General features: G+C 29.4%; 4 protein-coding genes across 9 annotated transcripts in view; 1 reads left to right on the top strand and 3 right to left on the bottom strand.

The window, feature by feature from the left end:
• LOC100743274 (cation-independent mannose-6-phosphate receptor) overlaps nt 1–569 on the bottom strand; it is a 33,885-nt gene extending 33,316 nt beyond the window's left edge. Inside the window, exon 1 of the mRNA XM_012389772.3 lies at nt 192–569. Coding sequence (XP_012245195.1) covers nt 192–251 — 60 coding nt within the window. The 5' untranslated portion in view covers nt 252–569. The remainder of the gene's footprint in view (nt 1–191) is intronic.
• Nucleotides 570–953: 384 nt separating this feature from the next.
• LOC100743394 (TELO2-interacting protein 1 homolog) lies at nt 954–5,405 on the top strand. 2 transcript variants are annotated; one of them, XM_012389770.3, is made up of 13 exons: nt 954–1,147; nt 1,398–1,534; nt 1,687–1,864; nt 1,943–2,120; nt 2,204–2,532; nt 2,603–2,814; nt 2,951–3,349; nt 3,415–3,654; nt 3,729–4,292; nt 4,369–4,666; nt 4,743–4,971; nt 5,056–5,190; nt 5,282–5,405. In XM_012389770.3, exons 1-13 carry the CDS (start codon nt 954–956, stop codon nt 5,366–5,368), a joined length of 3,180 nt encoding a protein of 1,059 aa, XP_012245193.1. In that variant the 3' UTR covers nt 5,369–5,405. The 2 variants fall into 2 exon arrangements, with proteins under 2 accessions (XP_012245193.1, XP_012245194.1); XM_012389771.3 differs by having other exon boundaries at nt 1,006–1,147; nt 1,362–1,534; nt 5,282–5,368.
• Nucleotides 5,406–8,255: 2,850 nt separating this feature from the next.
• LOC100743514 lies at nt 8,256–11,766 on the bottom strand. Of its 3 annotated transcripts, none has more exons than XM_033322741.1 (4): nt 11,673–11,766; nt 9,413–9,700; nt 9,018–9,237; nt 8,256–8,863 (listed from the first exon to the last, which is right to left on the bottom strand). In XM_033322741.1, the coding sequence occupies exons 2-4, from the start codon at nt 9,676–9,678 to the stop codon at nt 8,654–8,656; spliced, it is 696 nt and encodes a 231-aa protein (XP_033178632.1). In that variant the 5' UTR covers nt 9,679–9,700; nt 11,673–11,766; the 3' UTR covers nt 8,256–8,653. The 3 variants fall into 3 exon arrangements, with proteins under 3 accessions (XP_033178632.1, XP_012245157.1, XP_033178631.1); XM_012389734.3 differs by having other exon boundaries at nt 9,413–9,798; nt 11,673–11,745; XM_033322740.1 differs by having other exon boundaries at nt 9,413–9,818; nt 11,673–11,745.
• An 83-nt stretch (nt 11,767–11,849) lies between these two features.
• Nucleotides 11,850–14,366, bottom strand: LOC100749965 (mitochondrial import inner membrane translocase subunit Tim23). Of its 3 annotated transcripts, none has more exons than XM_003492166.4 (5): nt 14,148–14,366; nt 13,379–13,628; nt 13,108–13,277; nt 12,899–13,024; nt 11,850–12,022 (listed from the first exon to the last, which is right to left on the bottom strand). In XM_003492166.4, exons 1-4 carry the CDS (start codon nt 14,218–14,220, stop codon nt 12,903–12,905), a joined length of 615 nt encoding a protein of 204 aa, XP_003492214.1. In that variant the 5' UTR covers nt 14,221–14,366; the 3' UTR covers nt 11,850–12,022; nt 12,899–12,902. The 3 variants fall into 3 exon arrangements, 2 of the variants coding, with proteins under 2 accessions (XP_003492214.1, XP_012245156.1); XM_012389733.2 differs by having other exon boundaries at nt 11,852–12,022; nt 12,907–13,024; XR_004462361.1 differs by having other exon boundaries at nt 11,898–12,022; nt 12,850–13,024.
• Nucleotides 14,367–14,531: the final 165 nt, after the last annotated feature.

The raw sequence follows: 14,531 nt of genomic DNA on the forward strand, positions 1-14,531 counted from the left end.
AAGAAATTATTTTTTCATAGTTCTTATATTCGTATGAATTTATATTTAATTGCTTCATAAAATTTAAATTAAATAAACAATTTAAAACAAATGTACGATTCAATATACATAGAAATATATATATTTTACCATTTTATTATTTAATATTACTATTTAATGTTAATATTATGAAAAACATATTTAATACGTACAGCAAAAACAGTAACAACTGCAAAATAGTAAAAGAATAGTAGATTGTTTAACTTGTACATTTCTTTTCCTTGTTCACTATATCACTTCGTAGATTAATCACATTGTAAATATTTAACGTATTAACATGCATAACAATATCGTTCGCTGTTGAATGTTGTTGAAAAATAAATGATTATCGTTCAATGACAAATGCAAAAAAATGTTTAAATCGCTTTATCGTACTAATGAATCAACGTTTATTTTAGGTTGGATATCTCTGACCATAGAGCGAATGACAATTGAAAAACCTTCTTAACTGTGGGTAAAAAAGATAGATCCACATTCCCAAATTTTGATTATTTATTAACCGATCAATAATTTTAAAACTTTTTAAAATTATTTTTTAATATATGTTTTGTTAATATCATGTCATAATTATTAAAAAAAAACATTTAGTGATAATTTTGATCTCCAATAACAACTGCAAATTTTATAAACAAAATTTTATATGTTTAAAATTTTAACTAAGTAATTTATATGACATTATAATTAAGATACTAATTGTAGTTTATTCTGCATTATTTTATGATAATAAGAATACTGTGATACATGGAAGCTAACAATACCTAATTTTTGAATTATTTACTAGTTACATTCGTAGGAATGAATACTAACACATCTCAATTTTCCTCATATAACTTCATATGTGTAGTCTATAAACATAAGTGCATCGATATTGTCGTCTAGAATTTGTTAGATTTTTTTTGTTTTTCAAACAAAAAATGGAACGTCTCCAAATACAAGAAGCATTTACTACATTAAAACCACTTTGTGATTCTTTAATGAAAAATCCAGATGCAAAAAGTGCTCGCAATATTGCTAATGCTTTACCAAATATTTCAAACAAAGTTACTCAAAATTTGTTTGAATATATTTTATTTCCCTTTATTATTCATCTACCAAATAACACATTAAGGTACATTATTTTATATCTTATAATGTAGAAATCAATGGAAGTATGTAATTAGTTGATCACGTATATTATTTATAAATTTAAGAAAAATATAATTTTTTAATTATGAAAGATTATAATTTATTCTAATAAATTATAGATATTATCGATGATTTAAAATAATTTCTAATGTAATATATATATATATATATAGTAATTCAATTTATATTTTATTTAGTGCTATAAGTATAATTGAATGTTCATAATTCTATAGTAAAACTATAAAAGAGGAGTTAGTCAAGACAACGCAGGCAATAATATCAAGAACAAAAATATCAAAAGTAAAATACTTTTGTGAACTATATTCATGCCTTTTAATACAAATTTATGACAAATCGCAACAAAGTATGGGTAAGTATAATATTCACCTAAATATATTTTATAGATTGATTGTCCATCTCATATGGTACTAAGATTTTATTTTGTATGAAGTATTTTAACAGATAATTTTAATTTATATTAAATATATATTATTATATATTATCTATATGCGATTTTTGTAGTGATCGTGGGACATGAAGAACTCAAAGAAGCAGTACTTTCATGCATTAAAACTTTGATACATTCTTGTTTCACAGATGTTTTAGAAATCATATATACTAGAGAGAATGCTTCTAAAATAGGACAAGGAATATTGTTGTCAATGACAATAGGAAGGTTTGAAAAATCTGGTTCCCTGAGGTAGATATATGAAAAATTATTAAATCATTTCTTCTCAATAAGTTTATAAATATATGATTATAGTTTTTAAACTTTTAGAATAAATGCTGTTGAAACAATAATGGCATTATGTCAAGTTGATGACGAATCAAATAGATTTGATACAATATTGCAAGATCAAGTAGCTGATATTATTATGTTATTTTTACCTGGTATTGTCAGTGGTTTACAGGAAATAGCTATGGGAAGTGAAACACAAGGACATAAACTTACAATGGTAATACAAAATAGATTCTAAATTTTGAATTTTGATTATATTGTTCATGATTTTATTTACACTTTATATGAATTAAATTTTAGATAGCACTAAGAGCTTGGGGCAGAGTATTAACTCTTGTAATGAAAGATAAAGAAACATACCAAGAAGATGACATACCATCCTTGAGTGATTTAATCAAAATAAATAATGAGAATATTAATCCACCAGAAAGCTTCCCAAATGTGAAAAGTCAAAGTGAATTAGAGAAACATCTTAAAAGTGCAATAAGAAATAAAGAATGGTTTAGTGCTTGTGCAACTAAACTTAATGTACTTATCCAACAATTATATACATTAACAAGACATTCTCATTATAAAGTTAGGGAAGAATTAATTGAAAATATTCATTTATTGCTTACATTATGCCCCAGGTAATACTTTATTTCCATTTTGTTTTTTAAACATTTTATAAACAGATATTGCATACATTTTTTTGAACAGGAATATGAAACCAAATATTATGTTACTAATAGAATATTTAATATCTCTATCGGAGGATGAATTTCCAGTAGTACGAGATAAAGCTGAAGAAGTACTAACTGCAGTTAACATAAATTTCATGCGAGATAAAAATATGAGATCCTTAGTGGAATTGTTAGAAGAAAACTTCTATGATCTGCTTACAAAATTACCTAGGATTATCAGGAAGTCTGGTACGTTTTTGCACATTTTCTTTTCACACTCTTTGTCGAAGTGTATTATAATAAGAATTACAATATTTAGACATAATATAACATTTTCTTAAAAATATTTAATTTTCGAAATAAACAACGTATCTTTATTTTTTAGATGATAATGATCAGTTATCATGCTTAAATCAAATTGCTGGTTACTTAAAGCTTCTTGGAGAACAAAGGTTGCCTCGTGTTATGATGTCTGCACCTCACGTTAACAGACTAATATTGGCTCTGGTATATGTATCTGAAATAGATTGCAGTAATATTTCTCTTTTGCAAGCAATAAATGTTAAGGATCTTGATGATCCAGCATACTCATATGGAACACATTTGTGGAGACGATTTAAATTCATCCAAACTAATGAATGTGAAGCGAAAGTTATTACAATATGTAAATATTTAGGTGAATTTGGAGATCTTCAAATTGTAGTAGATACTATTTTTGGTCTCATGTTCAATGCACCACAACATAGAAAAGAGTTAATCTTATTACTAAACTGGATAATATATGGTATGTTAAATAATTTTCTGTTTTAAAATAATGTAACATATATTATTTATTGTTAAATATTTTAGTACCTATTAAGGATTTATCAATTTTACCAATTTATGAGGAAATTGTTGAATTTTACATAAATCCTGAATTTTGGTATCCACCAATTGAAACGAATAAAGATATACCTTTACGAGTTGCACAAGGCAATGTAGTACAATGTTGCTTATTATTAGAAGGTTTGGGATTAATAGCTACAAATTTGAAACGCAATTATGATAGACTTCTTCTTAAAACATTATATATTATTATAGAAAGAGCAGGTGATTATTTATTTTTATAATGGATAACAAAGAAATTACAAAATAACAGATAAGCATTATATACATACTTTTAGGTAGTGGACATAGCCTAATCAGTTTTGTTGGTACTCAAACTCTTGAACAAATTGCAAAATCTCAAGAACATAATACAGTAGGAGATCTTTTACGTGCAAATGTCGACTATTTTTCATATCATGTTAGTATTAAATTACGTAGAGTAGAACGCAATCCTAATGTACTCGATGTTGTTGGAGTTGTCATGAAATATAGCACAATGGATGTGTTACCCTGTTTGAAAAATATTGTCGAGGATGTGCTACTGCAGTTAAATAGTAGTTTTCAAAAAAGAAATTCTTATGCTTTCTTAAAAGTTTTTTACACTTTTACAATATGTATAAAAAATTTAGTAAACTCTAAACAAGTGTCAACAGTACACGGACAGAGTGTAGATACCAAAACTGAATCTTCGAAAATTATTCAATCTTTATCAGAGTATTATGAAGCAAAAAAAGTTGACGAATATATAGATGACATGGAACAATCCTGTGAAATTAAAGAGGAAGAGGAGGAAGAAAAAGTAGAAGTAGAAATGAATGAAGAAGAGAATGAATATCAAGCAGATTCTATAGAACAAGAAGGTATATATATAATATATTAAAATCGATAATAAGAAGAAATTACTATAAATAAAAATATAATAAATAAAAATTGCAGAAAAAGAAAAAAATCCACCACCTTACATTAAAATGATTGAAGATGTAATGAAGCATTGTTTACATTTTTTACCATCTAAAGAAATACAAAAGTCACTGATTGCAATGTCAACCTTACAAGAGGGTCTTGAGGTTTTGGCAAATTGGGAAAATCAACTATTACCCATTGTGCACTTACTTTGGCATCCACTAGTAGATAGATTTCATGATGGAAATGTATTACTAATCAATCGAGCATGGCAATTATTAAATACGCTCGCTGATGTTTCAAAAGATTTTATACGATCTAGAACGCTTAAGTATGTGTTTTATAATTTATATTTTGTATGTAATATAATTACATTTACAATTACTTTTACAAATAATTATTTTTAGGCAAGTATTACCTGCACTTTCAAAATTTCTAAGCAATTCCTCTAAAGAAAGCTACAACAAGAGCTCTGAAAGTATCTATAAGTTTACTCAAACTTATAAATTGCAAAAAGAACTACTTTCTACCTTAGGGCAGATAACAAAAAATTTATGTCTTCACGAACGAGAAACATTCAGTGTTTTAAGTATTGCAGAGCCATATCTTAACAAACATCAAAATCCCCTATTACAAGTAAAATTTTGATGTTAAAAAGATTTTTACATATAAATGCATTTTTTTACTGTGATTGTATAACTAATTATTTTATATTCATAGGTATGTTGTGTACAGTTGTATAAGGATATTGCGGATTATAATAGTGATATCGTTTGGGTGAAATGTCTTAGCATATTTAATTCTAAAATAAAAAAAATCGTTCCGGATGCAACATTTGATATTAAAGATTTGATGGTAATAAAATAATATGGAGATATCTGTATTTTTTCTTACACAATGAAACGACATAATTATAATTATCAAATAAACTTTTACTATCTTTTAGATTGCCGAAAATATTTCAACAAATGAATACTTCAAAAATGTACATATTATTATGAAATACATCCAAGATAAGACCTCTGATCTTTAAGTATGATGAAAGTAAAAATATATATATTTTAAGATTGATAAAATGAAACATCAACGAACTATAGCAATATTTAAATATCTCGTACAAAGTGTAAATTTGTATTATAATAAATATAATTATAGATTTTTATATATGTATTTCTTTATATACTTTATTCATAGCTTTGCTATTTAAGAATTAAAATAAATAAATGAAACTCCCGCTTAAATAAATAAATGAAACTGTTCGCTTCCTCAATACCATGCCCTTGCTTTCAAAAAGAACCTCTCAAATTTTATAACTGTACCTGAATAATTCCGAATTATACAAAGAAGATGAAAGAATTGGGTAAGAGTATCGTAAGAGTTTCTTTTGACAGTGAACTCTCCATCACTACATTGCCATGTTGTAGACATTTTGAAGCAAGAAGCTAGAACAGTTTTGGAAGAACAGAATCATTCCGACAGTCGACGAAGAACTTTCAAAGAACTGAGAATATTAAGTTAGAGTGTTGTTTGATTGTATTTTGTGTGCAATGCGCGTAGTGAGTGTTATATGCAGTGTAGCAATGTTTATATTGTAGCTATATTTATTACAAAATGTATACATTTAAAGAATGTATGCATCTCTGTTACAGTGCGGCAGACGCAAAAACGCGATGTTTATGCGCCGAAAAATATCCCAATAGAACTATACCCAGCGCAAAGATATTCTGTAACATAGACCAACTATTGTGGGGTACCGATACATATTAAAATCTGCGGAATCTGGCGAATAACCCAGATGTGAGAGATAGGATGCTGCACCGTATTTGCTTGGGAAAATCGCAGTACGTGTGTGATTTTGCTGTGGACACTCGCGGACAGGACAATCGCGGTTTACGTCTCTGAATACCATGGCTTTCTTCTTTACGATTTGTACAAAGTAAGCTACCCGTATATTATATGGATTAAGGATTACTGTGCGCCTCGCTTAGGTCGACTTCCTTTCGTTCGTGTAAGGAGGTTTGCTTGCGTACAGAGGTATTTTGACCGATTTTTAATTGTTAATAACTAAAAAATAAAGCCGAAAACGTAATTTTGTTATTTTCGATTTTCGTCTTATTTCGACTTCAAGAATCACCCCTTAAATTTCCTAACACCTGTAGCCAAGCACCCTGTATATAAGAATGAAAGTGTGGCGGCAATTGACAACCGATAAATTTTGTCCTTCAAGATGTACATATTTTATTAAAGGAACAGGAAGGCATACGAAACGTATGGTAAACCTTAAAGAATAAATACACGAGAAGATAAAGACAAGTAGAGACATAAGTGTGTTTGCTATAAATACACTTCTGTAAGATTGAAGCGAAATCAATGTGAAACGTATCGTGAAAACGAAATAAAAGAAAAAAATAAACAGACGAGAGGACGAAGGACAAGCAGGGACATAACAGTGTTCGCTATAAACACGCTTCTATAAGGTGGAAGCAAAATCAGCGTGAAACGTATCGCAGAAACGAAATAAACGGAAGAACAAGTACACGAGAAGGTGAAAGACGAACAAAACAATGTTTACTATAAACATGGTTCTGTAAGAAACAACTATTATACTTCGATAAGGTGTTAAACAATATAACGAGTACAGTCGTAATACATAGATTTTAAATAATCGACTATAATTCACATTTATGCCTACGAGGTGAAATCAAATTTATCCATTTACTTATTTACTTACTTTTCATTTACTTTCTTATTTAATATTCGAATGGTGTCAAAATGTAGCAGTGATACTAGTACGTTTGAGATTGACTTAGATCTCCGCTGGTATCTGCTAGAAAGCAAAGTAGAAGTACATACTTACATAGTACATGACAGAACATTCGTAATTTCATTGCTCATTTTAAAAATTTACTCCCAGGACAGAACAGATATAAAGGGGGTTACTACTCTCTATGAACAATCGTCACGCATTGCTATCTATATTGCTTATGTGACATTCTAAGTTGGCAAACGAAAGAGATATGAATCTCATTGGTTTTAACGGAAGAAGCCAACCTACTGCACAAAGATGGAAAAAAGTCCTTTGGAAGGAATGCTCACTTCATTGCTTATTTTTGACACTCAACACAATTGTGAAGTTAAGTACGCATATTGATAGAAAGTATCACATATACGAACAGAACAATGTAGCATTGTGTGACGGTGAGCGATAGAGAGCAATACCTCCCGCGCCAATCCACAAGATTTTTTCCATCTCTATGTTATACTCGGACACAACCATATAGTCGGACCACATCTATTTTTATTATTGGATGAATATAGCAATATCCAAATACTTTACATAAAGTGTAAAATTACATTATAATAAATATAATTATAAATTTATATATACATAAAACTTGTGCTTTATTCATAGCTTTACTATTTAGGAATAAAAAACTAAATAAATGAAATTTATAATCTTCCTGATTCTTATTTATATACAATCTTTATTCAATTATGACATTTAACATTTCACAATCTTCGTATTTTTACTTGGAGTTTGCGAATATAAGCGTTCGAATACTTTCGCGAGTCACTATGTGTGTGTAATATCGCATAGCTTTGCTCCGTGTTTAACGGCAATGACAAAATTGAAAACCGCGATCGAACGAAATATACTGCCCTTTTTACAATTTAAGAGTAATTCAAGACACAAGACAAAGATGAAATATTTTTTCAACGAGAAAAGATAAAAAGCATCGAATATAGAATTGTATGACTGTTCCCTCTCTTACCTCCCTTTATCTTAATCGAAGAAAAGGTGTTGAAAAAAGAAGAAACACAAATACCATACAATCGGTTTATTCGTTTCATTAAACAATTTTCGTAATTTATTTGCAGTAATAATATGTTCCTATTTATGCGCAAAATGATTTCAACGACCATACAATGTATAAAATGTTTCGTTATGTAAAAAAGGAAATGGAGATGATTACAAACTATACACATATTAAATTGTAGCAGACTTTAGTAGACTGTACTGTACTTAAAATACTACTCGAACGAGTGCATAAAATAAAAACAAGTGAAACCAAACGATAGGTATCCATCGCAGTATTGCATATATTACTTAACACAGTTTCGGAAAATGTGATAGTCGACACATAATATTAAGAAAAACTAGACACGACTTTTTTTTTATATGTGTAAAAATGTAATAAAAATATATATATTTCTCATATTATTTATCGATATTTCGCCAACGAATGAACAGGAGTGCGCGTGCATCGCTTAAAATCCAATCGGTCGGGATTTCGCGATATTGGAAAGTTATTAAATTTCAAAAGAAACACAATTTCCTACGCGCCATGATAAAGTATAATATGGAGGCGATCATCCAAGAAATAAAATTATACCAAGTGGAAGCAATAGCTAATAGAAGAGCAAAACCAGTGTCGGGCGGTTTGGAGCGAGCCCAGGTGGTCTCGTTCGGCCGTATATAATCTATAAAATCAAAGATTGCTCCGCAGGAAAGTCTATCGTGAATAACCTGTAGAAAGAAGGAAAAAAATGAAATAATCGTGCAATAGAGATGGGTCGAAGACACGAAAGTGAAAAAAGGAACTCGATAGAGATATGTATAATAAATACATCTTATTGTTAGCTTAACTAGACTTTCATGCGAGGGTAATATCAAGGCATACCTGGGCTTTGCGTTCAGTTAAACTTAAAGCTTGTATCAGTATGGCCCTGTAATGGTCGCAAGTTTTATGAAAACCATCGGTTATTATTATTGCATGAGTCAATGACAAACAGGAAAGTAATATCGCAAGACAGACAAAAGGCATCCATCTGTGGTACGGTGATAGACTTTGTCTGGATCTAGTCTCTACATTCAGCGGTGGTTCGCTGATACCGAATTCTCTGCGAATGTGAAAATATAGTGATCCGGTTTCGAACAATACTATTGTGAGCAAATACGATTTTATTTGTTACATTCATATTAACGGATATCTAACAAATTTTATGCAAAGTTGTGTAAAAATACGAAGAGTTCAACTCTCAATATGACCAATTTCAGTCCTCCTCCTAATCGTACCTGCTATCATTATCATCATTGTGGGTTCGTACAGGTAAATTTAACTTCTTCTTCGTACAACTTCTATATCCATGATATCCGGCAAGACATAAATCCAGTAGAACCGTCGGCACCAAGCCGTATACACCAAATTTGCAGATCTTTCCAGTACCCCCCCCAAAAATACCGAAGGCGTTTTTAGAGTATAATATACAACTGCAATCGACGCTAAAACAAACATCCAAAATCAATGCCCAGTATTTCCAAACAGTGGCTATGCAGATCATCGATGTCGTCGATGTAATTATACTGGAGGCATACAGCACACTGAGAAATCGCTCAATTCTCTTTTGTATCATTTTATAAATGTATTTTCTCTCTTCTTCCTCTCGTTACTTCTTGTTCTTCTGTAGGAAGCAAATGTTACCTAAGAATTAATATAAATATTGTATCAAATAACTTGATATTTCCCTCTTTCTTCGATTTTATCATTTTAATCATTGTGATTCTGACTTGTATATAGATTATACGATTTTATTATTATTACTATATGTCTACATTGTGATTTGTGATTAATTTTCTTCGCTACCACTTGTTTGTGTTCATTATTTCTCATTATTATATCACGTACGTATACATATACATATGTACATGTATATATATGTGTACGATTTTTATTTTGATCTTGATATTCATTGTTCAAATATTAGTCTTAAATAATGTAATATGATCAAAATCAGTATATGCATAATTATAGAATATTCTTTGATAAACCATACCCTCTTGCGCTTTTCGATTGATTTACAGTACGAGAAACTAAAATATATAAAACATACTATATCATGCTATATCGAAAAAAATATGAAAAATAAATTCGAAAAATTATTAAATAGTCGAATAAGAAAGGAACAGACAAATAGAAATGGAAGTAAGAACACTACGAAAAAGAGAAAAGGACATTGATACGAAGGAAGAGAAGAGAATAACGTTCTGATGAAAAATGTAATATAACAAGGAAAACAAGGAACCTATACTATTAACCAACGATAGCAATTTTGTGAAACTAACATTTTCTGAAATTTCAATACAAACGCGCGGGTACAAATGTAAAGTGTTGTGTTAACGATTGGTTGTCTGTTCGTTAAAATAAATATTTTCATAACTACTACCATTTCCTCTCGACTACTACTATTTTTATAATAATGATTCATCGATAATTTTTCTATGTTTACCTTAAACAATATGAAATAGAATAACGTTATCCAAACTTGTTCATTAATGTATGTGGTAATTAGCGTTTCTTGATAGGCAAGCAAACGAAACAATCGAATTACATATACTTTTAGTCCTGTTTTTATCATACAAATCAAGTAAAATTACGTAAAAGTGAACGTTCGACGAATTAAAGAATATCTCGAAACAATTCATCCGATCCATGCAAATTCGTGATTAAACTTGTTTATTGCAGTTTTTATACCATGCATGTGTTCCATCGATGTATTCGGTCATAATTATGCACCAAATGCACATCTACACCAATTTCTCAACAATGAGATATTTTTGTAGCGCGATGGAAGTAGATGTTTAGCACTATGTATTATACAATCCCTTACCCAAGTTTACCCAAGTCGATAATAGTTCAATGATGAAGCTTTTTGAAACGTTGTAGCACTTTATGAAAGAATACCTCTTTTTTTCTTTCTCTTAATAAGCTATTCAGTTCCAAAATATATTTTTCTAGTAAAATATTGCTTCCTTGCTGATACGAACAACTTTGGCTTACATCGAAGCGTTCATGTGTCCATGAACATCGCGTGTTTCTTGTTCAAATAAGCCGTGAATTTTCACTAATACACTTATCGATGTAACATCTATACGAACGTCAAAGATCGTACCGAGTAAAGATCAAATATTTACCTTTTACAATAAATGTTTGCGTCCAGTATATTTTTAACCGTCATTATAGAAATTATCGATTCCAATGTGCAATAATGCAAAATGGGGAAAACGAGTTAAATTTTTATTTCCGTTTTACTGTTCGTACTTTTATCGATCTTTTCATTATCAATCGAAACTCGTACGTTTATATTACATACATTACTAATGATACCATTTCTGTTGAGATAATGATCAAGTTTGAGCTGATTTAGTAATTAACGAATAATTTGAATGATCGGTCGTTACTTCTCTCGATTTTTCTTTTTTCACTTAAATTTTTCTCTGTTTTTCGAGAATGGTTGAGAACATGAAGATAAACTTTGATAAGATTATCGTGCCTTACCGATATATGATAGTAATCCAGATGTCACACGTAAACTGTACAGCCTGTCGGTATTGCCGATATAAATCTAAAACTATATATATAGTTATATATATATATAGTTTTACACACACACACACTTATAATTTCTATATATACAAAACACATGCGCGCGCACACGTATACATATGACAGCTATGTTGCATTATATATTATATTATTTTTATTATAAATTAATTTGGCATATTTCATTAAACTGTTTATATTCTATAAAATTGTCCAACATGATTTTTTCTATGTACAAAACAAATCATTTTCGTTGTGCAAATTTCTAGTAGTTCAAAATCTTCTTCCTCATACTTCATTTAGATCTGTAAAAAAAAGTAAAGGAAAACGTGTGAGTAGGATATGCCCAATAACGTTACGATTGTTTATGTTGTATTAATCGTGCAATACGTGTTATCAGGATACTTAAAATGGAACAATCTTATGAAGAATACTAATAGAATTTGTTTTATTCAATCAGTTTATTTTTTGCTTCCATTATTTCATCTCTGTTTTTTTTCCTTTCTTTCATTTAAATTCTTTTTTTTTACTTTTGATAAATTAACAAAAGGAAATTATATAATTTTCTAGAAAATAGAATATAATAAAAATCACTAATACAAATGCAATTTTGTGAAACTAAGATTAAAAAGGGCATAAGCACTTATTGCGAAAGTGATTATTATTGAAAGCGAACATAATTTATTTTCACTCTTATATATTCAGATGGATAGATATATTAAATAACAATTTCACTCAATGATACGATACAAAATTGAAGGACAATAAGTGTAGGGTTACTTTTATATACGAAATTGGTACATGTTAAAATAAAGATAAGGTTTAAAAGATATTGTTCGTAATTAATGTAATGAAAAACTGATTGTTTTCTGAATCACTAAAGCCATATAGTACTTGAACAAAGAGCACAAGGAATATAAGAACATATAAAGGTTTTTGCGATAAATATTTAAAAATATTTTGACAATATACTAAATGTATAAAACTTGAATGTTTTTGACCGAAACAGGAATGGTAAAATTGATCACCTTTGACAATGTCCGTAAAAATATTGTTTTTATATAATTTCTACCAATTACAGAATGTAAACTCTCATGTCATCTCCTTGTTAGTACTATTATAAAATTAAAACCTTTATAAGAAAAATATTCGGAATAGCCAAAGGTTTTGGTGTTACACACAGTCTTACGCCGGATTTACGTTGCGATGCCTCAATTCCTGTAAGACTTCCCGATTACTCCATAAGCAATATACAGATGCTATTGCCAGTCCTACACAACCACCTAATGCACATTTTTTCAAGCCAGCTGAAACAATTAATCAATCATTTGCACAAATTCGATAGATGAATCTTTTTTAGCCACATAAATATTACTTAAATGAAACATACATGTAGATTTGAACAACATGCCTGTCCCAGTTGCTGCTGCTAAAGTATTCAAGGAATCATCCGTGCCTCTGGCCCAAGATAACAGCACACCAAATCCACTATACATTACAGACACTATTCCAAACGTGTTTGCTAATGATGAACCACTTTTCATAACATGGTTGATTAATCTATCAAGGAAAGAATTATATGCAATTTGTTGACATGTCATGGCACGTATAATGTAAAATTACCTACGTTACTAATACTAAAAGAATATTAAAGTACATACTGAGTTCTTCTAAGCTTGCCAGTTTGATCAGCTAATGATGTTGCTTTAATTCCTCTATATAAACCAGTTGTACCGCCAATACCAGCTCCTATGATACATGCTGCACCAATCTGACTGAAAGCCAATTCAAATCTTCCTCTTCGTTTTGCAGCTCCCTCAGGAAATATGTATTCTGGCTGACTTGGAGGAAGATACGCAGGATCAAAGTTTAAATATGGACTAAGTGGTGCTAACCCTTGTTGCGACGTAACTGGTAAATATGATGTAACATATTATAAAATATCTCTGACTTTGATATTAATATGAAATGTCTAACTATACATATGACACTATACAAAATCTAAATAAAACAAATATTCTTCCAGTATTTTGTAAAATATTTTATTTATACATAATATTGAAATTATTGTTTCCTTTTAATATTCAATTGTTTATCTCCGATATAACAAATTTATAGCAACGGCTTTATTTTGAAAATACATCATGAGTATTTACATAAATTCTACACGTATGAACAGATATAAAATATTATAAAAAAATATAATAAAGAAACGGCAGTACATATCGCCTCATACTATACATATATATGTACTTATATATTGAGGTTATACGATCATATTTAATTAATTATACTTGGCTTTGGATTTTACAATCTACATATAAATTATGCCTCTCTAAGTAATATTAATATAATGTAATAATCACATTATTCGTGAATTGATAATGTACATGACTTTATTATTCAATGAATTATTAACTTTTAACTTACCTGGTATATTTAAATTACCATATTTTCCATTGTTTATTGTACTTTTAACATTCTCATCACGTAAATCTATCATTTTCGATGTTAGACCGGTTAAATTTTGGTTTACTCTATTACGTAGACCTACGAATGGCCTGAGTTCGTGCTAGCACGTTTCTTCATAAAATTAGTTTAAACCGCGTACTCTGAATATGTCGAGAATCATTTTCTGTAGGTCAAATGAAGTGATTAGAGATACCTATCGTAAAATATTACATATTTTCAGAAAGAGGAAGAAAAGAAGAGCTTAGAGTAACAATAAAAAATTGTCGGTATGTACCAAGCAAATATTTATGTAAAATAGCTAAATATGAATAGAAGAAAAGAACGATACTCATATTGTCTTCC

Source organism: Bombus impatiens, unplaced genomic scaffold (genome assembly GCF_000188095.3).
Source record: "Bombus impatiens unplaced genomic scaffold, BIMP_2.2 scf_0664, whole genome shotgun sequence".
In the NCBI taxonomy this organism is placed as follows: Eukaryota; Metazoa; Arthropoda; class Insecta; order Hymenoptera; family Apidae; genus Bombus; species Bombus impatiens.

Excerpts from the sequence above, each read along its gene's own strand:
- LOC100743394 (XM_012389770.3), top strand. The coding sequence starts at position 954 with ATGGAACGTCTCCAAATACAAGAAGCATTTACTACATTAAAACCACTT. Across the intron at positions 3,655-3,728 it reads TATTATTATAGAAAGAGCAG|GTAGTGGACATAGCCTAATC; the intron begins GTGATTATTTAT and ends ACATACTTTTAG. Across the intron at positions 4,667-4,742 it reads ATACGATCTAGAACGCTTAA|GCAAGTATTACCTGCACTTT; the intron begins GTATGTGTTTTA and ends AATTATTTTTAG.
- LOC100743514 (XM_012389734.3), bottom strand. The coding sequence starts at position 9,750 with ATGATACAAAAGAGAATTGAGCGATTTCTCAGTGTGCTGTATGCCTCC. Across the intron at positions 9,238-9,412 it reads AATGATGATAATGATAGCAG|AGAATTCGGTATCAGCGAAC; the intron begins GTACGATTAGGA and ends TCACATTCGCAG. Across the intron at positions 8,864-9,017 it reads TAACTGAACGCAAAGCCCAG|GTTATTCACGATAGACTTTC; the intron begins GTATGCCTTGAT and ends TTCTTTCTACAG.
- LOC100749965 (XM_012389733.2), bottom strand. The coding sequence starts at position 14,220 with ATGATAGATTTACGTGATGAGAATGTTAAAAGTACAATAAACAATGGA. Across the intron at positions 13,278-13,378 it reads GGCAAGCTTAGAAGAACTCA|ATTAATCAACCATGTTATGA; the intron begins GTATGTACTTTA and ends TTTCCTTGATAG. Across the intron at positions 13,025-13,107 it reads CATGTTGTTCAAATCTACAT|CTGGCTTGAAAAAATGTGCA; the intron begins GTATGTTTCATT and ends TAATTGTTTCAG.